Source organism: Tursiops truncatus, chromosome 1 (assembly GCF_011762595.2).
Source record: "Tursiops truncatus isolate mTurTru1 chromosome 1, mTurTru1.mat.Y, whole genome shotgun sequence".
NCBI lineage: Eukaryota > Metazoa > Chordata > Mammalia > Artiodactyla > Delphinidae > Tursiops > Tursiops truncatus.
The window spans coordinates 55,493,658-55,518,516 of NC_047034.1; the positions used below are offsets into that span (position 1 = coordinate 55,493,658).

At 37.5% G+C, this 24,859-nt stretch overlaps 1 protein-coding gene across 4 annotated transcripts in view; it reads left to right on the forward strand.

The window, feature by feature from the left end:
- Window positions 1-24,859, forward strand: part of RC3H1 (ring finger and CCCH-type domains 1) — a 104,122-nt gene that overhangs the window by 17,537 nt on the left and 61,726 nt on the right. For all 4 annotated transcript variants that reach the window (XM_019952082.3, XM_033855072.2, XM_019952080.3 and 1 more), the window contains exon 2: window positions 14,099-14,473. In XM_019952082.3, the coding sequence (XP_019807641.2) occupies window positions 14,243-14,473 (231 nt within the window). In that variant the 5' untranslated portion in view covers window positions 14,099-14,242. The remainder of the gene's footprint in view (window positions 1-14,098; window positions 14,474-24,859) is intronic.

Consider the following 24,859-nt stretch of genomic DNA (forward strand, 5'->3'; position numbering starts at 1 on the left):
AACGAAAATTGAGAAGTTTTTCCTCTGTTTGCCAGCTTTGATGTATTAAGACTCATTTGCTCATATTAGAAGTTGTCTGCTTAAAATATAAAACGAAAACCTAGGTTTTATATTTGGGTACCTAAGCCTTGAGTTATCTCCCCACCTCCCTCTTCCAAAGTGGAAATGTGTGTGTTCATTGTAAAAAGGAACTGTCAAGATTTTTAAAAATTGCATTTACACCTCATAAACTAATTAATATTAAACTGTTTGGGATATAAGAATACTTGGGTTTTTAAGCTTTTAATGTCTTTTGTTTATAAGTTTCTGTTTTGTAGTGTTTAGGGAAGAAATCATCTAAAATTGGCATCACTTGCTAATAATATTAAATTCAGAGTTTATATTTTGGCCACAGAGAATTTGTCATCATGTTGCTGATGTTAGGTATCTTTTTTCCCCAGTGCTTAAGGTGGAAAGTAAGATTATTGATTTGAGACTTTCTTCTTTTTTAATATAAACAGTTAAAGCTATAAATATCCATCTAAGCCTTGCTTTGGTTGCATCCCATGAGTTTTGGTATGGTGTGTCTTCATTTTCATTCATTTCAAAGTATTTTCTAATTTCCCTTTTGATTTCTTCTTTGACTTACTGGTTATTTAGCAGTATGTTGTTTAATTTCCCTGTATTTGTGAGTTAAAGTTATTTTCTGTTTGTAATTTCATTCCATTGTATGCAGAGACTATAATGTTTATGATTTCAATCCTTTTAAATTTATTGAGACTTGTTTTATGGTCTAGCATATGATCTATCTTGGAGAATGTTCTGTAAGCACTTGAAAATAATTCCCCTATTGTTGTACTGAGCATTCTGTGGATGTCTTTCAAGTCTAGTTGGTTTATAGTGTTATTCTTGTGTTATATATTTTTGTTTATCTGTGCATGTTACTTTTGGAAAGGCCCTAGGTTCCTTCCCTAGCAGCTTTCTGTTAGCCCAGTTGACTTTCTATTGGCAAAAACATAAATATTCCAGCTTGATAGCTTTGCTAATGTATATTGTCTGGCTTCTTCTGTATTAGAACCATAGAGAAAATAGCAAGAGAGGAAGAAAACCCAAGACATTCTCTGATTTTAAGGGACTTACAGTCTAGCAAGTAGTGGCTTTCTCTGTTGAGGATACCTTTAACATGGATACCACATAAGAAATTGTCACAGTAATCCAGGTAAGAGAGGTTGGCAGCCTAATGTAAGGATTTAGGAATGGATGGGAAGGTTTCAAGAAACATTAAAGAAATAAAATGAATGGGACATGATGACTGATTAGTTGAGGGGGGGAGCAGGTTTGAGGAAAAGTGAATAGTGAAGGATGTTCCCTATGCTTCTGTCAACAAGTAAGTCACCCAATCATTAACATAGGGAACAAAAAGTTTGGTAAAGTTGAGATGGTTTGAGACCCCAGTTGGACATGGATGACTAGTAGCCAACTGGTTATGTGACCCTGGCACTCAGAAGAGAGGCTTGAACTTTTGGAAGTCATCAGTATCTAGTTGGTAGTCGAAAGTTGAAAATAGTTGAAGTCACTGAGGGAAATTTTGTAGAGAAGAGAATTGAGGAAGGAATTCTGAAGAGCCACATATATTCCAAGGATGGGCAGAGAAGGAGAAGCCTTCAACAGGGACACGTAAGGAGTGGCCTGTTAATTAGTGGAATACCTGGACAGTGTGCTGTTATAGAAGCCCCAGAGGGACAGCATTTGCAGGAGTAACTGGTCAGCATTATTAAATGCTGTATAGAAAGAAAGGAGATAAGGACTGAGATGTGACTGTTGTATTTCATAAGAAGGTTGTTGATATACTTGTTAAGAATAGTTTCAAAATCGTGGTTGGAATAAAGTGATAGTTTGCAAACTGAAAGGTGTGGGAGAAGAGAATAGAGACTAGAAGAAGACAGGAACAGGGACAGGGATTGAGTGACTTTTTTTTTTATTTTTTTGATTAAATAAGACAGGGTGGAGATAGAAATGTGGTATGTTTTTGGTTTTGTTTCTAGTTTTTGGGTTTTTTTAGCTCCTCTGCAGAAACATTTAAGCATGCTGGTGAGGAAAGAACTAGTAAATTGGGATACATTGAAAAAACAGAATATTAGTGTTGTCCCTTAAAACAGCAGTCCCCAACCTTTTTGGCACCAGGGACCAGTTTCATGGAAGACAATTTTTCCACAAACCGGGTGGGGGGGGTGGGTTTGGGATGGTTCAATCACATTACATTTACTGTGCACTTTATTTCTATTATCATTATATTATAATATATAATGAAATAATTTTACAACTCACCATAATGCAGAATCAGTGGGAGCCCCGAGCTCGTTTTCACTTGCCACTCACTGATAGGGTTTTTTATTTTTTTTAATTTATTTATTTTTATTTTTTGGCTGCATTGCATCTTCGATGTTGCATGTGGGCTTTCTCTAGTTGCAGCAAGCGGGGGCTACTCTTCATTGTGGTGCACGGGCTTCTTATTGCGGTGGCTTCTCTTGTTGCGGAGCACAGGCCCTAGAGTGCCTGGGCTTCAATAGTTGTGGCGCGTGGGCTCAGTAGTTGTGACTCGCAGGCTCTAGAGTGCAGGCTCGGTAGTTGTGGCGCACTGGCTTGCTTGTTCCACGGGATGTGGGATCTTCCTGGACCGGGGCTTGAACCTGTGTCCCCTGCATTGGCAGGCAGATCCTTAACCACTGCGTCACCAGGGAAGTCTCTGATAGTGTTTTGATATGAATCTGAAAGCAGTTGATTTATTATGGTTTCTGTACAGTCAGACCTCTCTGCTAATGATAATCTATATTTGCAGCCGCTCCCCGGCGCTAGCATCACCATCTCAACTCCACCTCAGATCATCAGGCATTAGATTCTCATAAGGAGCGTGCAACCTAGATCTCTCGCGTGTGCAGTTCACAGTAGGGTTTGCGCTCCTATGAGAATCTAATGTTGCTGCTGATCTGACAGGAGGTGGAGCTCAGGTGGTAATGCAAGCAATGGAGAGTGGCTGTAAATACAGATGAAGCTTCACTCGCTTGCTTGCCACTCACCTCCTGCTGTGTGGCCCAGTTCCTAACAGGCCACAGACCAGCACCAGTCTGTGGCCTGGGGGTTGGGGACCTCTGTCTTAAAATGTCTCAGTTTCACTGGATTTCTCAGGAGCTTTATAGATTAGTATTTAACAATCTGAAATATAAATTTATGAGACAAGTTAAGTTTTCTTTTCATTGTGACCATTTTCCCCTACATTCAAGATTACTGAGGACTTGCCAATCAGATTTGTCATTGTGTTTCAAGATAACTTCTGGGGATAGGTGGAGCAAACTTCCTCCTTAAAAAGGAGCCGTTATTCTAGCAGGAGGATGGATTTCAAAATGTGACCTGAGAAACTATTTAAAGTCTTGTTTAAATATTTGGCCTAGCCTTCAAATTTTATTCATGTATCTTTTGTATTGGCAGTGAGTTATCTTTATGGTTTAGAAAAGAGCCTTAATTAAGCAGGCATCAGTTTTCTTTCTTTTTTTTTAAGCTTATTTTCTTTTTCTTTTTTTTAGGATATTTAATTTTTAGAGTAAAATGAATTAATACATAGAAAGAGCTCAAAACAGTTCCTATGCATTGTTATTGGTGGTGTTATTGTTTTTTAGCAAGTGTTATTATTAAGAAGAGATCAATTTTCACAAAGAAAACAATTTTCAGACACTTGCATTTAATTTGAAAGCAGTTGACATGATAACAGATCAACTAAAATGCTTAGCGTATTCCAAAATGTCTGATTTTGGTTATTAGTTCTTATTATGTCCTTGATGTTTGGACTGCCACTAAATGGTGAGGACATATTTACATACAGTGTATGTAATATTCAGCAGAATATTAATGCAAAAACTGAAAAAATAACCTTTTCATGTTTTGCTATAACAGGTCACTTTCCCTGCCTACTGCCTCACAGTTCCTTTGAAGATGATGCTTTTGAGTCTGGCCTTTTCGTTCTACTACCTCTTTAATAACTCTGATGTCCTATTCAGTGGAGTACATTTTACACACAGTGTGGAACTTTGCTATATGTAGAAGAGAAACCTGGAGCTTCAAACTATGTACACAAAGTTAGAAACTGTCCTTCACTTGCAGTGTTTCAACTTCAGATCAGGCATTTTCTCTGTGAATGGTTTTATTCTTCCTTACTGTTTCTTCTTCTAAATTTGGCATTAGGTTGGAGGTAGACGTGTTTCTTTTTGTCTTTCTGAACACTAGGAAAGTAAGCCACCTAAATTAGCCCTTTGTAGCTTTCTCAACCCTTCTTTATCAAGTTCTATTTTCCAGGTGTTTCCTCCTCTAAATCAGAAGCCCTTCTCTTTATACTTGTCCCAAGTATTTGTCAATATTTGTACTGACATTAGTGTATTAAGTTATTTATATCTAGGATGATGTGTACAATATAGGGTTACAATTCAATCTGTTTATTTTAGGAAGAAGTATTTTTACAATCAAAATTGGGTCTTCACAGGGTATTATTGCTGGAAAAACCTTGAACATCCAAAAATCACAGTTTCATCTGTAAATTAATTAATACTCTGCTGAGAATTATAACACTGAGTAGTGTTATAATAAGCCTTCATTTATTTTTATTCTTTTTGTTTTTATTTTCTGCTTTAACTTTATTTTTCAAGATAGTTAACATTTTTCTCTTCTCTGATGTTTCCCTGCTTGTTGGTTGCTATGGAAGTGTCCCAGAGAAATGGCAAATTAAGTTAAGGCCAAAAATAATAGTTAAACGCATCTCATGGGGTAGGATGGGATCAAAGGAGATCTAAGATTTTCTTCGTAGAGACAATAAGGTTTTGTTTGTTTGATGTAATATCTTACTCAGGGCAACTTACACTTTAAATTCACATAAGAACTGAGTTTTAGTTTCAGCTCAAAAATTTATTAGCTTTGGGCAAGTTATTTAATGCTGCTGAAGCTCAAAACAGGTATAAAATTGGTATAAAAATGCCTCAGAGGAGTGACTAGGCCAGAGTAGATACTTGATGAATTTCAATTTTCATATTTCTTCCTCTAAATCAGAGACACATAAAATGAACCTTAATAGAGGAGATGGTAAGTAATAACTTTTTAACAATTTTTAAAATGTCAGTTTGTAACATTTAAATGAAATCTTCAAAGCAAGTATAATTTATTTAGTAGGGTTATTGCTGTGCTCATAGAACAATCTGAAAGGTGTCTTTATATTTTTAAATTATTACATTAGGACTTCCCTGGTGGCACAGTGGTTGAGAGTCCGCCTGCCGATGCAGGGGACGCGGGTTTGTGCCCCGGTCCAAGGAGGATACCGCGTGCTGCGGAGTGTCTGGGCCCGTGAGCCATGGCTGCTGAGCCTGCGCGTCCAGAGCCTGTGCTCCGCAGCGGGAGGGGCCGCAACGGTGAGAGGCCCGCGCACCGCAAAAATTACATTAAAAATTTGAAAACTAAGAGTTTATAAAAAACGTTTAATGACTATTTAACAGTTTTATTAAAGTATAATTTACATACTGTAAAATTTACTTATTTTAAGTGCACAGTTCAGTGATGCTTAGAAAATTTTCAGAATTGTGCAACCATCAACACAATTCAATTTTAGAACATTTCCATCACCCCTAAAAGCTCCCTTGCCTTAATGAGTATTAACTTTCACCTGTAAGTGGCACAGATTACAGAATTTAAAAGTACCAGCTTGTGAGTTAGGCTGGACTGAGTTTGAATCATAGTCCTGCCACTTACTAGCTTTATGTCTTTGGGTAATTCTCTGAATTTTGGATTCTTTATCTTTAAAATGGAGATAATAATTACATTACAGTATTGTGGTGAACATTTACTTAATTAGATACAGTATATAGAGCACTGAAAGTGCTGACACCTAGTTGGTGCTTAACAAATAACTGGTTACTGGTGGTGATTTGTATTGTGGTTTAGATTTGTGGTAGACATTTAAATGAGAGAAGCACCTGAAAACACCTAGCATAAGGCCTGACACATGATTTACTTTCAGAAACCCAAGCTCTGTTATGCATCGTGTCATCATAATTTTGTCTGTAGTAGCTCTTTGGGAATTGGTTTAATCACGCTTAAACCTTAAGGCTCACAACATGTAGTTGTTTGTTATTTTGCAGAGGCATGGATTTGAATTGAGTAACTACAAGGCAGCTACGAGACTTAGAGTTTGATGTCTGCAAACTAGTCACTTAGCTGGTGGAATGAGTCACTGGTCTTATTGTTTACTGTTCATGGAAATAATTTTCTTACTCTGATAAGATCTTATTTCTTTGTAAAAAAGAAATAAGCTCTGAAAAAAGTCTAATGATCATATTGATTAATTTTATTAACATAAAAGTATAGATATTTTTCTTTTGAGTTTTAATCAGAACTTAGAAGTTGGGATGACGTAGTAAAATGTCAAATGTCAGATTCTGTATTGTAGCTCCTATCAATGACATGAAGAAGGCAAATAAAACAACCTTTTAAATGCTGTCTATGCACCCACCTACTGGTGTAAAAATGTATATTTTTGGGGGGAAGTTATATTTTTTTAATTTGGGCTTTCTTCAAGGTTGGACTGATTGCTATTTAATTTGTGTGTATTCTGAATTATCTATTATGAATTATGAACAGTAAGATCACTAATTGTTGTCATTTACATAGGAGAGTAGACCTTATGGTAAACTAATGGGAAAGTTAACCATTGCTCTGAACACTGAACAGCAGAGTCAGTCTTGGATTTTTTAAGACATAAAGAGGATTCATCATTCATGCTCTGTTTATGATTAGGAAGGTTCCAGTAGCATTATTCCTAATAAGCTAGATTTGGGCTGACCCCTAACACATAACTATTTATCTGCAGACGTTGAGCACATGTGCATTAATTAATAAAATTTTTTTTTTTGACAAAACCTTACTCTGAAGAAGTTTAAAGAATCTGAATGTTGGTATTTAGTAATTTTATCTCATATGTTTACTCTTGACTGAAAGAATGTTTGTTTATTACATCCACAAAGCCATATGTCCTGTGTGGTTTAGATATGTTTTGTGGTTGAACAACTGTCTTTGAGAAGCTTGGAGAATGTTTGGAAAGATGACTTTGGAGAAAGATGTTTAAAGAATGAGGAAGTGGAAATTCTTCTTAGACCTAATAACTACAATTGATGACACTTTGTAGCCTTTAAAAAATCTTTGGTTTATGGCTTTGATGATTGAAATAGAATCATCAAAGAGCGACTTACTGTTCTTAACCATCAACTTTCCTAGGCGAAATCAAACTTTTAAAATACTATTTTCCCCTTAGTCTCTCAAACCTATCTTTATGGTTAGACAAATGCTTATATTTTTAGTGACGATATGGGTGCTGATTCTGAATGTTAACTCTATCAAGTTTGTTATATATCTCTAAGAACTATTTTACTGGAAAATTTAAGAGGTTAGAACTCTATACTTCATTTTACTAGGTTAATACAGATGGAAATGATACATAAAAGTAATAAATTATACTAGTTCTTTGAAACATAAATTCTAGAAAAGTTATTAAAGCGTTTTTAATTAATTTTAAAAAGAAATAAGTTTTGATGATTTGGCTGTCCAAATTTGTAAAAGGTCAATTTTATAAGGAAAAATATTTTGAATAGCCTTATAGTAATTTATCTTAGAGCCTAAATTGTGTTCTAATTGTGCTCTTCTCTTATTTTCATTCTTTCAAATTTTTTGCACTTATATAAGTAATTCGTGATTATATACATTTTGTAAGTTGCCCAACTGTGTAACTGCTGTTAAGTTTGTTAGGTATCTTTCCAGACCTTTTTCTTCATCCATTTATATTCATTAATACCAAGACTAATACATAGGATTTTTTTCCCTAACACAAATGACATCGTATTTATTGGTCTTATAGTTTTGCTTTTACTTAACGTTTCTACATGCTTAACTAATTCTCTTTTTAATTATTCCATATGTTTTCATAGTATAGGCATACCCTGTATTAGAAACAGTAAAGTGGGTCACCTCCTGCCTCTTCAGTGCCTTCACATTACTCTTCACATTATGACCAAATACCAAACTATGAGTTAAAAGATCCTGTAGTTTTTGGTTCCTTCTAATTCTTTAGTCTCATCTCATATCTTTCTCTTTTGCTCTCTGTTTATTTTGTTTTGTCTTGTTTTGTTTTGTTTCTGGCTTCCCTGTTGCTTTGGTTTTTTTCAAGCTCCCCAATTGTATTATATTCTGTCTAGTCTCAGAACCTGTGGTTATGCTTTTCCTTTACCTAAAATCTACATACACATATTACGTATTATTCTTTCCATAACTTTTATTCAGCCTTTGTCTTCAAATCTTAACATATCACTTCTGCAGGGAAGCAATACCCTACCCACAACCTCACCCCCATTTGGTTAGATTATCTCAGTTAAATGTGCTTATATCTCCCTGTCCCTTACCTGCATATCATTTACCATAACTTGCAGTCATGTTATTTAGTTGTATCATTATTGTTTGTGTAGCTAATGAAGGAAATAATGTTAGCCCCATGCAGACTTGGAATGATTTGCTAACTATTTTTTATCTCCAATACTGGGCATGTAATAAAGACCAATAAAAATTTTTTTGCAAGTAGCTAATGTTTAATTTTTACTGGGAATGGAAAAAAGATTTCTGGGTATAATTTCTCAGAAAAACTGGTTTAATGAAGAAAGAGAAGAGTTGTAAATAGTAGCATTAAAATCCTTTTTTGCCACTTAATATATATTTGTAAATAAACCAATTTGGATAAAGAAACTAAAAGGAAAGTATAATGGCTTATCTGTGGAGGTGGGGTGGGAATGAGGACTAGAGAGGTGGGAGACAGCCCTGGGAGGGAGATATTTCACTGTAATTATTAAAATTATTTTTGACCCACGTGATCATATATTACTTAACCTTTTTTTAAGAGTCTGATGAGATTGTGGTGTAAATACAGAGAAAATATATGTTCTTATAAATTATTGCTTTTATTTTTTCTATATTCTTAAGTTTTCAACAGTTATTTTATTTCAATATGCCTGGATCAGTGATTCTTATCTTCCCTTCCCCTCCCTCTCCAAACAAAACACATCTTTAAGAATCTGATAAGTCATGGCTCTTATTCCTACAAGAATGAGCATGTTGTATATAAACAGCTTTATGTAGCATTTCCAAGGTTGATGGATACCTTAATCTGTGCCAGATATTGTTAACTGTAGTTTTAATATGCAATGATATTTTTTAATCTTTCAGATATTCAGTGATGGCTTTATGTTCAACGTAATCCAGTGGGGGAGCAGGGGATACTAAAAGTAGGATTCAGGAAACTTTCTGATCCTGGCTCTGCCATTATTAAGCTGTATGACTTTGAGTGAAGCTCTTTTACTTGTCTTTGGTATCCTCCATGTCAAGTTGGTATAGTGGAAAGTGCATACACTTGAATGTCAAGTACTGGACTGAAGTTGATGTGTTTTGACTTTGCCACTTACTACCTGTATGACCGTGGACAAATTCTCTGAATGTTATTTTATTTCTCTGTGAGAAGAAGGAAAATGATTCCAACTTCTTTGGGTTTTAAAGATTAAATGAAAAGAGGTGTTTGAAAAAGCTTAATAACACTTATTACTGATAGACATAAAAATAAATGTTAGTTACCTCATCTTGAAAAATTAGGCTATAACTAGATGTTCTCTAAGGTATCTTTTATCAATGATTTAGGATTCTGTTTTAAATAGTTCTTGTTATGACAGAATAATTTGGAAAATTTGTTATAACAGCACTGATCTGAAATCACGTGGGAGAGCAGTGAGGTATTTTAAGTCTGTAAAACTGATGTTGACCATATTTTCTGCCTGTTTTCTGTATTCTACTGTGCTGGATATGTAGTAAATCTCCAAATACTTGCTGTAATTCTAAGATTCATGAAACACTAATGTAGGTTAGACTTTCTTAACCTGGAGTCTTTAAATATCCAAGAGATCTATGAATAGATTTTCACAGGTCTCTGAACTCTTTGAAATGCAAAATTTTTACTGTGCCTAAATTGTAGTGAGAAACAAGCTATAGCTTTCATAGTGAACAAGGCAGATTAGGTCTCTGTCCTCATGAAGTCTACATTCTAATATAAGATAGACATTGAGTAAACAAATAAAAATATAAGAAAGTATAATTTATAGATGGTAGAACTATTTTGTAGAGAATTTAAGTACAGTGATGGACTAGAGAGTGACTTAAGAGATTATTTTAGCGTTTTAAGTGGTCAGGGAGTTCTGAGGAGTTGAAATTTTTGGTGACATCTAAATGATAAAGAATGGCCTTGAATTCAAAGATTAGACAGAGAGACTAGCTAGTACTAATATCCTAAGATAGGAACAAGTTTCACGTGAGTAGCTGAAGGATAGTGGAGTGATGGAGACAAGTGTTAGAAACTGAAGTTGGAGAGAGAATTACAGGTCTTATCATTTACGGCTTTGTAAACCAGAATATAATATCCAAATTTTATTCTCAGTGTAATAGGAAGCCATTTCAAGATTTTTAACTGGAGAATGATGAGAAAAGGAAACTCAAGATAGAACCCTGATAACTCACTTCAGCATTTAGGAGTTTAAGAGATCAAAAACAATAAGCCAGTGAGTTGGCAAGGATGAGGGGAGTGTGGTTCATCGACACTTTCAAGAAGGAGGGAATAGTCATGTTTCATATCTTGTTGAGAAGACAAGTAAGATTAGAACAATGACCTAATCATTAGATTTGTCAACAGCGTTGTCTGCCAGAAGAACGAAATTACTGTGAAGTCAATAAATAGCTATTAGGGGACTTCCTTGATGGTCCAGTGGTTAAGAATCCACCTTAGAATGCAAGAGATGCAGGTTCGATCCCTGGTCGGGAACTAAGATCCCACATGCTGCGGGGCAGTTAAACCCACATACCACATCTTAGGAGCCTACGTGCCACAACTACTGAGCTTGCACACTCTGTAGCCCGTGTACCACAACGAAAGATCCTGCATGCCACAGCGAAGATCCCGTGTGCTGCAACTAAGATCCAACACAGCCAAATAAATAAATATTAAAAAAAAAAATAGCTATTAGCAGCTTTGTGACACTGGTCTTTCCCTTTTTAACTTTCAAAAAAATTTAAAATTTTTTAAAATTTCATTTTTGTGACATTGGTTTTTGAATGAACCTGCAAGTAATTCTTCCTTTTTTAACCTTTAATCTGTGAGTGGTGATATGGTTAAGCGTTTGGGTTTTGAGCCAGACTGTCTGGGTTAATATTGCATCTCTATTTCTTTTTAGCTTATTCAGCCTCACTAAACGTCCATTTCTCATGGAGTTGACAGTTGAACACGGGGGTTAGGGGTGCTGGCCCTCCGCTCAGTTGAAAATCTGTGTATAATTTATAATCGGTTCTCCGTATATGCGGTTCCTCCTCATCTGCACTTCCACATCCAAGGATTCAGCCAACTGCAGATCATGTAGTACTGTAGTATTTACTATTGAAAAAAAAATTCGTGCATAAGTGGACCCTTGCTATTAAAACCCATATTGTTCAGGGGTCGACTGTATCTGTAAAGTGGGATAACAGTAGTTACCTACCTTTTATAATTTTGTTCTATGTAAAGCAGTGAGCTGTATAAATAGTAAAAATTATAATGATTGTGCAATAAAATGTTTATATTTTCTGCTCTTTGGGGTTTCTGTAATTTTATAGTGTTTAAGGAAATAAAGTGCTGTGTTTTAACTTTGTTTTATGATTAATTAACAAATTTTAAGTGCTCTACAAGGCCATACTGGTAAAAAGGAAAGAACCATTAACTCAACTCAAGTAAAGGTTAACTTAAGATCAGATTCTTTGTAGGCTTTTTTTTTTTTTTTTTCTTTGCGGTACGCGGGCCTCTCGCTGCTGTGGCCTCTCCCCTTGCGGAGCACAGGCTCCGGACGCGCAGGCTCCCGACGCGCAGGCTCAGCGTCCATGGCTCACGGTCCCAGCCGCTCCGCGGCATGTGGGAGCCTCCCGGACCGGGGCACGAACCCGTGTCCCCCGCATCGGCAGGCGGACTCTCCACCACTGCGCCACCAGGGACGCCCCCTGTAAGCATTATTTTAAACTGCCATGCTAATCTATAGAAAAGTTCGTATGGATGACACTTTATCAACTTAATCAACTTCAGCAAACATTTCTGACTAATATCCAGTCCTCGTTCTGAATATTGTCTTTCAAACACTTTTTTCCTTTATTTTGGAACATTCTGCAACCCCATGTACAATTGTAATTGTAGCATTTGACTGTACAGTTGAGTGATTAGATACTGTATTTTCTTTTTTAGCACTCTGGATGATAGTCTCATTAAGTAATAATTTGATATAAACATACTTGTAGCTACTCATTCTGTTTGCAGATGCATTTTATTTAAATTATTTATAATTACAACATTATAGAAATCAAAATGTGGGCAATTTCTTTATTCACTTTTTTATTATTGCAAGGGCGATTTGGACATATACTCAGATAACTTTAATTTTAGATCCTAAATGTGAAATTAACTTGGTAACTGTTTAGGTTCTTAAATTTTTTTTCCACTGTCCATTTATCTGGTAGCACACTTCGCAGAAACCCAGACAAAGCTGAGGTTACTCAGAAGGCAGATACTATGAGTATGCTGTTTCACTATTTCCCTAACAATTCAGAGTCTGGCACACAGTAGTAGTAGTGCTTAGTAAATATTTGTTGAATGAATGGATAAAATTTTTAGCATACCTAATAGAAATTGTTCTCTCAATAATGGGCTTGCATTTAAGGTTGAGTTACTTCAATAAAACATTAATTAAATGTAATGCTCGAAGAGTAAAATGTGTAGATAATTTACTTTTCTAATAATTACAGCTTAAGTGACATTTTTGTTTCCATCTTTGTAAGCAGTCTCTGCTGAGCATAATCAAATCGTTAAGAACTTGTAACACTATGTTACTTTATTCTGTACACCAGTTCTCATTTTTAGAAGCTACAGTTAGAGTAAGTACTGCAGGTATTGTTTAAGATGTGTGCTAGAAACTTCAGATTAGGTTTTGTATGTAAAGAAAATTTCTGTTAGATGCAGGTGATAAGTTTTGTGATTTGGTTTTTATCCCCTACCAAAAGGAGAGGGTAGACAGTGAAATTTGACTGTATATGTGTTCTGGTTAACTGTATTGACCTATCATTCTTAGATTTGGGAATTTAAAAAATCTTTTGAAGTAAATACTTTTCACTGTGTTCTAAAACAACATACTGTAGCAACAAGTATAAGCTGTAACAGAGGCTTAAAAGATCTTTACCAGTAAATAAAACTCTTAAAAATAAACCTTAGGGCTTCCCTGGTGGCACAGTGGTTGAGTGTCCGCCTGCCGATGCAGGGGATGTGGGTTCGTGCCCCAGTCCGGGAAGATCCCACATGCTGAGCGGCCAGGCCCGTGAGCCATGGCTGTTGAACCTGCGCGTCTGGAGCCTGTGCTCCGCGACGGGAGAGGCTACAACAGTGAGAGGCCCACGTACTGCAAATAAATAAATAAACCTTAAAAAGAATCCCACGGTTTCTTTTTATCTCATTACCCACACTAAATTTGATGATAAAGTATTAAGGTAGATTTTATTTTAGGCCAATTTTTTTAAGACTCTTTATTAGGGTGTAACATACACCGAAATGCATACGCCTAAGTGTAAAGCTTGATAAATTTTCACAGCTGAATATATTAACATGTTCAGATCAGAATATTATTAGCTATCTTAAAAAGGCTAATTTTAAAATATAAAACAATCATAGACTTAGATAAACTTGAGAGACTTACATCTTGGATCTAACTTTATTACTAACTTGTCACCCTCAGCAAGTTATCTCCTCTTTTTGGGGTCTACTCCCCATCTCTAAAATAAGGGGATAAGACTAGATGTTTTATTATGGCTCTCACTTTGTAAAAATGCAAAGAGGTGGACTATGTTGATATAAATGTGGTATAAAATCTTATAGGTAGTAAGGTGAGAGTGTACAGTTTAATTGAAAAGGAAGATGCTCATTTTTTTTTTCTTTGTTTTTCAGGTAATATTTCACACTATGTGCTGACTGTATTTACAGAAGATATTTAAAAAAAAAGAAAAGATAAACTTTTTTCAAAGATTTTGATTCCAGTGGAATCTTTGCTTTAGATTTTGTGTGTGTGAGTGAATTGTAACTCCAGAAACAATGCCTGTACAAGCTCCACAGTGGACGGATTTCCTCTCCTGCCCAATTTGCACTCAGACTTTCGACGAAACAATTCGAAAGCCCATCAGTTTGGGTTGTGGCCATACTGTCTGCAAGATGTGCCTGAACAAACTCCACCGCAAGGCTTGCCCGTTTGACCAGACCGCTATCAATACAGACATTGAACTCCTCCCAGTAAACTCAGCATTGCTGCAGCTAGTGGGTGCTCAGGTAAGTTGAGTAATTTGTTATCCTTTTAAATTTCTGTATGTGTGTTTTTTCCTCCCGAGGGAAACTTGTTAAGATCTGGTAATATTGCATTCTGTTTTGTTTTGTTTTTTTTAACATCTTTATTGGAGTATAATTGCTTTACAGTGGTGTGTTAGTTTCTGCTTTATAACAAAGTGAATCAGCTATACATATACATATATCAACATATCTCTTCCCTCTTGCATCTCCCTCCCTCCCACCCTCCCTATCCGCCCCCCCAGGTGGTCACAAAGCACTGAGCTGATCTCCCTGTGCTATGCGGCTGCTTCCCGCTAGCTATTGGTTTTACATATGGTAGTGTATATATGTCCATGCCACTCTCTCACTTTGTCCCAGCTTACCCTTCCCTGTCCCCCCTCAAGTTCATTCTGTAGTAGGTCTCCATCTTTATTCCTGTCCTGCCCCTAGGTTCTTCCTGACAATGTTTTTAAACAAATTTTCTTACATTCCATATATATGTGCATACGGTATTTGTTTTTCTCTTTCGGACTTACTTCACTGTGTATGACAGACTCTAGGTCCATCCACCTCACTACAAATAACTAAGTTTCGTTTCTTTTTATGGCTGAGTAATATTCCATTGTGTATATGTGCCACATCTTCTTTATCCATTCATCTTTCGAAGGACACTTAGGTTGGTTCCATGTCCTGGCTATTGTAAATAACGCTGCAATGAACATTGTGGTACATGTATCTTTTTGAATTATGGTTTTCTCAGGGTATATGCCCGGTAGTGGAATTGCTAGGTCGTATGGTAGTTCTACTTTTAGTTTTTTAAGGAACTTCCATACTGTTCTCTGTAGTGGCTGTATCAATTTACATTCCCACCAACAGTGCAAGAGGGTTCCCTTTTCTCCACACCCTCTCCAGCATTTACTGTTTGTAGATTTTTTGATCATGGCCATTCTGACTGGTGTGAGATGATATCTCAATGGTAGTTTTGATTTGCATTTCTCTAATGATTAATGATGTTGAGCATTCTTTCATGTGTTTGTTGGCAATCTGTATATCTTCTTTGGAGAAATGTCTATTTAGGTCTTCTGCCCATTTTTGGATTGGGTTGTTTGACTTTTTGATGTTGAGCTTCGTGAGCTGCTTGTAAGTTTTGGAGATTAATCCTTTGTCAGTTGCTTCATTTGCAAATATCTTCTCCCATTCTGAGGGTTGTTTTTTCGTCCTGTTTATGGTTTCCTTTGCTGTGCAAAAGCTTCGAAGTTTCATTAGGTCCCATTTGTTTATTTTTGTTTTTATTTCCATTTTTCTAGGAGGTGGGTCAAAAAGGATCTTGCTGTGATTTATGTTATAAAGTGTTCTGCCTTTGTTTTCCTCTAAGAGTTTTATAGTGTCTGGCCTTACATTTAGGTCTTTAATCCATTTTGAGTTTGTTTTTGTGTATGGTGTTAGGGAGTGTTCATTCTTTCACATGTAGCTGTCCAGTTTTCCCAGCACCACTTATTGAAGAGGCAGTCTTTTCTCCATTGTATATTCTTTTCTCCTTTATCAAAAAGAAGGTGAACATATGTGCATGGGTTTATCTCTGGGCTTTCTGTCCTGTTCCACTGATCTGTATTTCTGTTTTTATGCCAGTACCATACTGTCTTGATTACTGTAGCTTTGTAGTATTGTCTGAAGGCAGGGAGCCTGATTCCTCCAGCTCCGTTTTTTGTTCTCAATATTGCTTTGGCTATTCAGGGTCTTTTGTTTTTCCATACAAATTGTGAAATTTTTTGTTCTTGTTCTGTGAAAAATGCCAGTAGTAGTTTGATAGGAATTGCATTGAATCTGTAGATTGCTTTGGGTAGTATAGTCATTTTCACAATATTGATTCTTCCAATCCAAGAACATGGAATATCTCTCCATCTATTCGTATCATCTTTAATTTCTTTCATCAGTGTCTTATAGTTTTCTGCATACAGGTCTTTTGTCTCCCTAGGTAGGTTTATTCCTAGGTATTTTATTCTTTTTGTTGCAGTGGTAAATGGGAGTTTCCTTAATTTCACTTTCAGATTTTTCATCATTAGTGTATAGGAATGCAAGAGATTTCTGTGCATTAATTTTGTATCCTGCTACTTTACCAAATTCATTGATTACCTCTAGTAGTTTCCTGGTGGCATCTTTAGGATTCTCTATGTATAGTATCATGTTATCTGCACACAGTGACAGCTTTACTTCTTCTTTTCCGATTTGGATTCCTTTTATTTCCTTTTCTTCTCTGATTGCTGTGGCTAAAACTTCCAAAACTATGTTGATTAATAGTCGTGAGAGTGGGCAACCTTGTCTTGTTCCTGATCTTAGTGGAAATGGTTTCAGATTTTCACCATTGAGGACGATGTTGGCTGTGGGTTTGTCATATATGGCCTTTATTATGTTTAGGTAAGTTCCCTCTATGCCTACTTTCTGGAGGGTTTTTTCATAAATGGGTGTTGAATTTTGTCAATAGCTTTTTCTGCATCTATTGAGATGGTCATATGGTTCTTATTCTTCAGTTTGTTAATATGGTGTATCACATTGATTGATTTGCATATATTGAAGAATCCTTGCATTCCTGGGATAAACCCCACTTGATCATGGTGTGTGATCCTTTTAATGTGCTGTTGGATTCTGCTTACTACTATTTTGTTGAGGATTTTTGCATCTATGTTCATCAGTGATATTGGCCTGTAGTTTTCTTTCTTTGTGACGTATTTGTCTTGTTTTGCTATCAGAGTGATGGTGGCCTCTTAGAATGAGTTTGGGAGTGTTCCTCCCTCTGCTATACTTTGGAAGAGTTTGAGAAGGATAGGTGTTAGCTCGTCTCTAAATGTTTGATATAATTCACCTAAAAAGCCATCTGGTCCTGGGCTTCTGTTTGTTGGAAGATTTTTAATCACAGTTTCAATTCCAGTGCTTGTGATTGGTCTGTTTATATTTTCTATTTCTTCCTGGTTCAGTCTCAGGAGGTTATGCTTTTCTAACAATTTGTCCATTTCTTCCAGGTTATCCATTTTATTGACGTATAGTTGCTTGTAGTAATCTCTCATGATCCTTTGTATTTCTTCAGTGTCAGTTGTTACTTCTCCTTTTTCATTTCTAATTCTATTGATTTGAGTGTTCTCCATTTTTTTCTTGGTAAGTCTGGCTAATGGTTTATCAATTTTGTTTATCTTCTCAGAGAACGAGCTTTTAGTTTTATTGATGTTTGCTCTTGTTTCTTTCATTCCTTTTTCATTTATTGCTGATCTGATCTTTATGATTTCTTTCCTTTTGCTAACTCTGGGGTTTTTTTTTTCTTCTTTCTCTAATTGCTTTAGGTGTAAGGTTAGGTTGTTTATTTGAGATGTTTCTTGTTTCTTAAGGCAGGATTGTATTGCTATAAACTTCCCTCTTAGAGCTGCTTTTGCTGCCTCTCACAGGTTTTGGGTCATCGTGTTTTCATTGTCATTTGTTTCTAGGTATTTTTTTGTTTCCTCTTTGATTTCTTCAGTGATCTCTTGGTTATTAGGTAGTGTACTGTTTAGCCTCCATGTGTTTGTATTTTTTTACAGATTTTTTTCCTGTAATTGATATCTAGTCTCATAGCGTTGTGGTCAGAAAAGATACTTGATACGATTTCAGTTTTGTTAAATTTACCAAGACTTGGTTTGTGACCCAAGATATGATCTATCCTGGAGAATGTTCCATGAGCGCTTGAGAAGAAAGTGTATTCTGTTGTTTTTGGATGGAATGTCCTGTAAATATCAATTAAGTCCATCTTGTTTAAAGTCTCATTTAAAACTTGTGTTTCTTTATTTATTTTCATTTTGGATGATGTGTCCATCAGTGAAACAGGAGTGGTAAAGTCCCCTACTATGATTGTGTTACTGTCGATTTCCCCATTTATGGCTGTTAGTATTTGCCTTATGTATTGAGGTGCTCCTATGTTGGGTGCATATATATATACAGTTGTTCTATCTTCTTCTTGGATCGATCCCTTGATCATTATGTAGTGTTCTTCTTTGTCTCTTGTAATAGTCTTTGTTTTAAAGTCTATTTTGTCTGATATGAGAATTGCTACTCCAGCTTTTTTTGGTTTGTTTTTTGTGGTACGTGGGCCTCTCACTGTTGTGGCCTCTCGCGTTGCAGAGCACAGGCTCCGGATGCACAGGCTCAGTGGCCATGGCTCACGGGCCCAGCCGCTCCACGGCATGTGGGATCTTCCTGGACCGGGGCATGAACCCATGTCCCCTGCATCTGCAGGTGGACTCTCAACCACTGCGCCACCAGGGAAGCCCCAGCTTTCTTTTGATTTCCATTTGCATGGAATATCTTTTTCCGTCCCCTCACTTTCAGTCTGTATGTGTCCCTAGGTCTGAAATGGGTCTCTTGTAGACACATATATATGGGTCTTGTTTTTGTATCCATTCAGCCAGTCTATGTCTTTTGTTTGGAGCATTTAATCCATTTACATTGAAGGTAATTATCAATATGTGTGTTCCTATTACCATTTTCTTAATTGTTTTGGGTTTGTTTTCGTGGATCTTTTCCTTTTCTTGTGTTTCCTGCCTAGAGAAGTTCCTTTAGCATTTGTTTTAAAGCTGGTTTGGTGGTGCTGAACTCTCTTAGCTTTTGCTTGTCTGTAAAGGTTTTAATTTCTCCGTCGAATCTGAACGAGGATCTTGCTGGGTAGAGTAATCTTTGTTGTAGGTTTTTCCCTTTCATCACTTTAAATATGTCCTTCTAGTCCCTCTGGCTTGCAGTTTTTGCTGAAGTATTAGCTAACTTTATTGGGATTCCATTGTATGTTATTTGTTGTTTTTCCCTTCCTGCTTTTAATATTTTTTCTTTGTATTTAATTTTTGGTAGTTTGATTAATGTGTGTTTGGCCTGTCTCTCCTTGGATTTATCCTTTATGGGACTCTCTGCGCCTCCTGGACTTGATTAACTATTTCCTTTCCCATATTACGGAAGTTTTCAACTGTAATCTCTTCAAATATTTTTTCAGTCCTTTTCTTTTTCTCTTCTCCTTCTGGGACCCCTAGAATTCGAATGTTGGTGCCTTTAATGTTGTCCCAGATGTCTCTGAGACTGTTCTCAATCATTTTCATTCTTTTTTCTTTATTCTGTTCTGCAGTAGTTATTTCCACTATTTTCTCTTCCAAGTTAGTTATCTGTTCTTCTGCCTCAGTTATTCTATTGATTCCTTCCAGAGAATTTTTAATTTCATTTATTGTGGTGTTCATCATTGTTTGTTTGCTCCTTAGTTCTTCTAGGTTCTTGTTAAATGTTTCTTGTATTTTCTCCATTCTATTTCCAAGATTTTGGATCATCTTTACTGTCATTACTCTGAATTCTTTTTCAGGTAGACTGCCTATTTCCTCTTCATTTGTTTGGTCTGATCGGTTTTTACCTTGCTCCTTCATCTGCTGTGTGTTTCTCTGTCTTCTCCTTTTGCTTCACTTACTGTGTTTGGGGTCTCTTTTTCGCAGGCCCCAGGTTTGTAGTTCCCGTTGTTTTTGGTGTCTACCCCCAGTGGCTATGATTCGTTCAGTGGGTTGTGTAGGCTTCCTGGTGGAGGGGACTAGTGCCTGTGTTCTGGTGGATGAGGCTGGATTTTGTCTTTCTGGTGGGCAGGTCTGCGTCTGGTGGTGTGTTTTGTGGTGTCTGTGACCTTATTATGATTTTAGGCAGCCTCTTTGCTGATGGGTGGGGTTGTGTTCCTGTCTTGCTAGTTGTTTGGCATAGGGTGTTCAGCACTGTAGCTTGCTGGTCATTGAGTGGAGCTGGGTCTTGGCGTTGAGTTGGAGATCTCTGGGAGATTTTTGCCATTTGATATTACGTGGAGCTGGGAGGTCTCTGGTAGACCAATGTCCTGAACTCAGCTCTCCCACCTCAGAGGTACAGGCCTGACGCCCGGCCGGAGCACCAAGACCCTGTCATCCACATGACTCAGAGTAAAAGGGAGAAAGAAAGGGGGGGAGGGAGGGAGGAAGGGAGGGATAGAGGGAGGAAAATAAAGTTATTAAAATAGAAAATAATTATTAAAAAAAAAAATTTTAAGTAATAGAAAAAAAAAAGAGCAACCAAACCCAAAACAAATCCACCAATGATAACAAGCACTAAAAATTATACTTAAAAAAAAAAAAATGGGGCTTCCCTGGTGGCGCAGTGGTTGAGAATCTGCCTGCTAATGCAGGGTACACGGGTTCGAGCCCTGGTCTGGGAGGATCCCACATGCCGCGGAGCAACTTGGCCCGTGAGCCACAACTACTGAGCCTGCGCGTTTGGAGCCTGTGCTCCGCAAAAAGAGAGGCCGCGATAGTGAGAGGCCCGCGCACCACGATGAAGAGTAGCCCCCGCTTGCCACAACTAGAGAAAGCCCTCGCACAGAAACGAAGACCCAAACAGCAAAAATAAATAAATTAATAAACTCCTACCCCCAACATCTTAAAAAAAATAAATAAATGGAGATACAGAACCCTAGGACAAATGGTAAAAGCAAAGTTATACAGACAGAATCACACACAGAAGCATACACATACACAGTCACAAAAAGAGAAAAAGGGAAAAAAATATATATATCGTTGCTCCCAAAGTCCACCGCCTCAAGTTGGTATGATTCGCTGTCTATTCAGGTATTCCACAGATGCAGGGTACATCAAGTTGATTGTGGAGATTTAATCCGCTGCTCCTGAGGCTGCTGGGAGAGATTTCCCTTTCTCTTCTTGTTCTCACAGCTCCTGGGATTCAGCTTTGAATGTGGCCCCGCCTCTGCGTGTAGGTCGCCTGAGGGCATCTGATCCCCGCCCAGACAGGATGGGGTTAAAGTAGCAGCTGATTAGGGGGCTCTGGCTCACTGCGGGGGCAGGATTACGGAATGCTGGGTGAGCCTGCGGTGACAGAGGCTGGCGTGATGTTTCACTATGCTGAGGTGCACCATGTGTTCTCCGGGGGAAGTTGTCCCTGGCAGTGACCTGCTGCACAGGCTCCAGGGAGGGGAGGTGTGGGTAGTGACCTGTGCTTGCACACAGGCTTAGAGTCTCATGCTCATCTCTGGGGTCCGCGCTGATAGCCGTGGCTTGCGCCCATCTCTGGAGCTCGTTTAGGCAGCACTCTTAATCCCCTCTCCTCGCGCACCAGGAAACAGTCTCTTGCCTCTTCAGCAGCTCCAGACCTTTTCCCAGACACACTCCCGGCTTGCTGTGGTGCCCTAGCCCCCTTCAGGCTGTGTTCACGCAGCCAACCCCAGTCCTCTCCCTGGGATCCGTCCTCCGAAGCCGGAGCCTCAGCTCCCAGCCCCCGCCCATCCCGCGGGTGAGCAGACAAGCCTCTCGGGCTGGTGAGTGCTGGTTGGCACTGATTCTCTGTGCGGGAATCTCTCCACTTTGCCCGCCGCACCCCTGTTGCTGTGCTCTCCTCCGCGGCTCCGAAGCTTCCCCACTCCGCCTCCTGCAGTCTCTGCCCGTGAAGGGCCTTCCTAGTGTGTGGAAACCTTTCCTCCTTCACGGGTCCCTCCCACTGATGCAGGTCCCGTCCCTATTCTTTTGTCTCTGTTTTTTCTTTTGCCCTACCCAGGTACGTGGGGAGTTTATTGCCTTTTGAGAGGTCTGAATTCTTCTGCCATTGTTCAGTAAGTGTTCTGTAGGAGTTGTTCCACATGTAGATGTATTTCCAATGTATTTGTGGGGAGGAAGGTGATCTCCACGTCTTACTCTTCTGCCATCTTGAAGCTCCTCCTGTCTTCTATTTAAATAGATAAAATTTTGTTCAGTACTGTGCAGATCCTTTATCTCAGTACATTAAGGAGATTTGTTATGGTGGTGCAGTGTTTCTCAGTCACTGTACAGTAACATTCGTCCAGTCTGGTGGTCAGACTTTCTCAACAGCCTTAGCTATCAGATCATTAGAGAAACCTAAGAGGTAAGTCACAAAAACTTCTTAATAGTGAAGAAAATATTATTCACAAAATAATTGCATTTTACTTAATAGGAAAAGTGAAGCTGCTTCAGACTATTTTACTTAGTAGACACTAACTGAAATGAAAGATCGAGAAAGTGACGAAAACTATAGAACACAGCCTTTGGGAACCATTTGTCTAGAGTGGAAGCAAATACCTCTAAGTATCTAAATATAAAAGTTACTCTAGTAATTCTGAAGGTAATACTCTGAAAGTTTTGTGTCAGTATTCTCAAGGTAGAGATCAATAGTATCTTCAGAAGGTTTCACAAAGCCAAGGGAAGTAGGCTTTTCAGAGTTAGGTATGATTCACTTAAACAAACCCCTCACTGTTAATTTGCATAGTGTGAGTCTAAAGTATCATATGTTTACCATAAATCATTTTCTAAATAAATATACTGGAACTTTGGACATTAATATTTATATTAATACCACTAATATTTGCTAGATTAGTCTTCCTATAAGTTGATAAAAAGTAGGGAAGGTTGATATTATGTATGTAGGAGATAAAGAGAGCAGTTTTAGAACAGCTTATTCAAAAGGAAAACTTACTGGGACTTCCCTGGTGGTCCCGTGGTTGGGACTCTGTGCTTCTACTGCGGGGGGAGTAGTTCAGTCCTTGGTTGGGAAACTAGGATCCTGCATGCACATGGTGCAGCCAAAAACAAAGGAAAACTTACTTTATTTACAAATCTATCTTGATGATGTCGCCAATACTACAAAATATTAATATTTGTCAGAGGGAAATTGCATTTGATTGTTTTTCTTCTCTTCCTGTACTTAAGTTTTCATTTGATAATCATTTCTCTTTTTGTTTTGAAAATTCCATTATGACATTTTGGAAATGTTTTTAAAATAGACTTATTGGGGATAACAATTTTAGTAATATAATATTTTAATAACAAATAACCAAGACTTACTTTTCCTCATAAAGTTGTCTAAGGATGAACTAATTCTTTTTCTACAAAATGAGTAAGACCTTGTCATGTCTTAACTGTAACAACTAATGTTTATGAAATTTGAGGATAGGACATTTTAATCCATAATAGCCATTATTTTAACCCCACAGATCTCCATTAAAAAACTGTTAGAAGTAATAAATGAATTAAACAAAGTTGCAGGATACAAAGTTAACATGCAAAAATCGGTTTCATTTCTGTACACTAACAATGAACAATCCAAAAGGAAATTAAGAAAATAATTTCACTTACAGTAGCATCAAAAAGAATAAAAGACTTAGGAATAAATTTAGCGAAGGAGGTGAAAGACTTGTACATTGAAAATAAAACATTGCTTAAAGAAGTTAAAGAAGACATAAATAAATGGAAAGACATCACCTGTTCACAGACTTAATATTACTAAGATGACAGTACTACCCAAAGCAATCAACAGATTCAATGTAAACTTTTTCAAAATCCCAATGATGTTTTTTGAAGAAATAGAAAAACCCATCCTAAAATTTATATGGACTCACAGGGGACCCTAAATAGCCAAAACAGTCTTAAAAGCAGAACAAATTTGAAGGAATCACACTTCCTGATTTTGAAACTGCAAAACTCTAGTGATCAAGACAGTGTGCTGCTGGCATAAAGATTGGCATTTAGATCAATGGAATAGAATAGAGAGTCCAGAAATAAACCCATATATATGGTCAAATGACTTTTTACAAGATTGCCGAAACCATTCAATGGGGAAAGGACAGTCTTTCCAAATAATGGCGCTGAGCAAACTGGATATCCAAATGCAAAAGATTGAATTTGGACCACTACCTCACACCATATACAGAAATTAAATCAAAATAGATCAAAGGCTATAAGTAAGAGCTAAAACTGCAGCACTGTTAAAACAAAATATTTGCATAAATCTTTGTGACCTTGGAGTAGGCAGTGGTTTTTTTGTTTATTTATTTATTTGGTTGTGCCAGGTCTTAGTTGCGGCAAGAGGGTTTCTTTAGTTGCAGCTCGAGGGCTCCTTAATTGCAGCTCACTGGCTCCTTTGTTGCGGCACACAGGCTCCTTAGTTGTGGCACGTGGGCTCCTTAGTTGTGGCATGCATGTAGGATCTAGTTCCCTGTCCAGGGATTGAACCCGGGACCCCTACTTTGGGAGCATGGAGTCTTAACCACTGAACCACCAGGGAAGTCCCTAGGCAGTATTTTTTTAGCTATGACACCAGAAGCACAAGGAACAAAAGATAAATCAAACTAAATCAAAATTTAAAACTTAGTGTTTCAGGGAATTTCCTGGCAGTCCATTGGTTAGGACTCCACGCTTTCATTGCTGAGGGCCTGGGTTCAGTTTCTGGTTGGGGAACTAAGATCCCACAAGCCACGTGGTACGGCCAAAACAAAACAAAAAACTTAGTGCTTCAAAAGACACTGTCAAGAGAGTGAGAGAACAACCGACAGAATGGGAGAAAATAATTGTAAATCATATA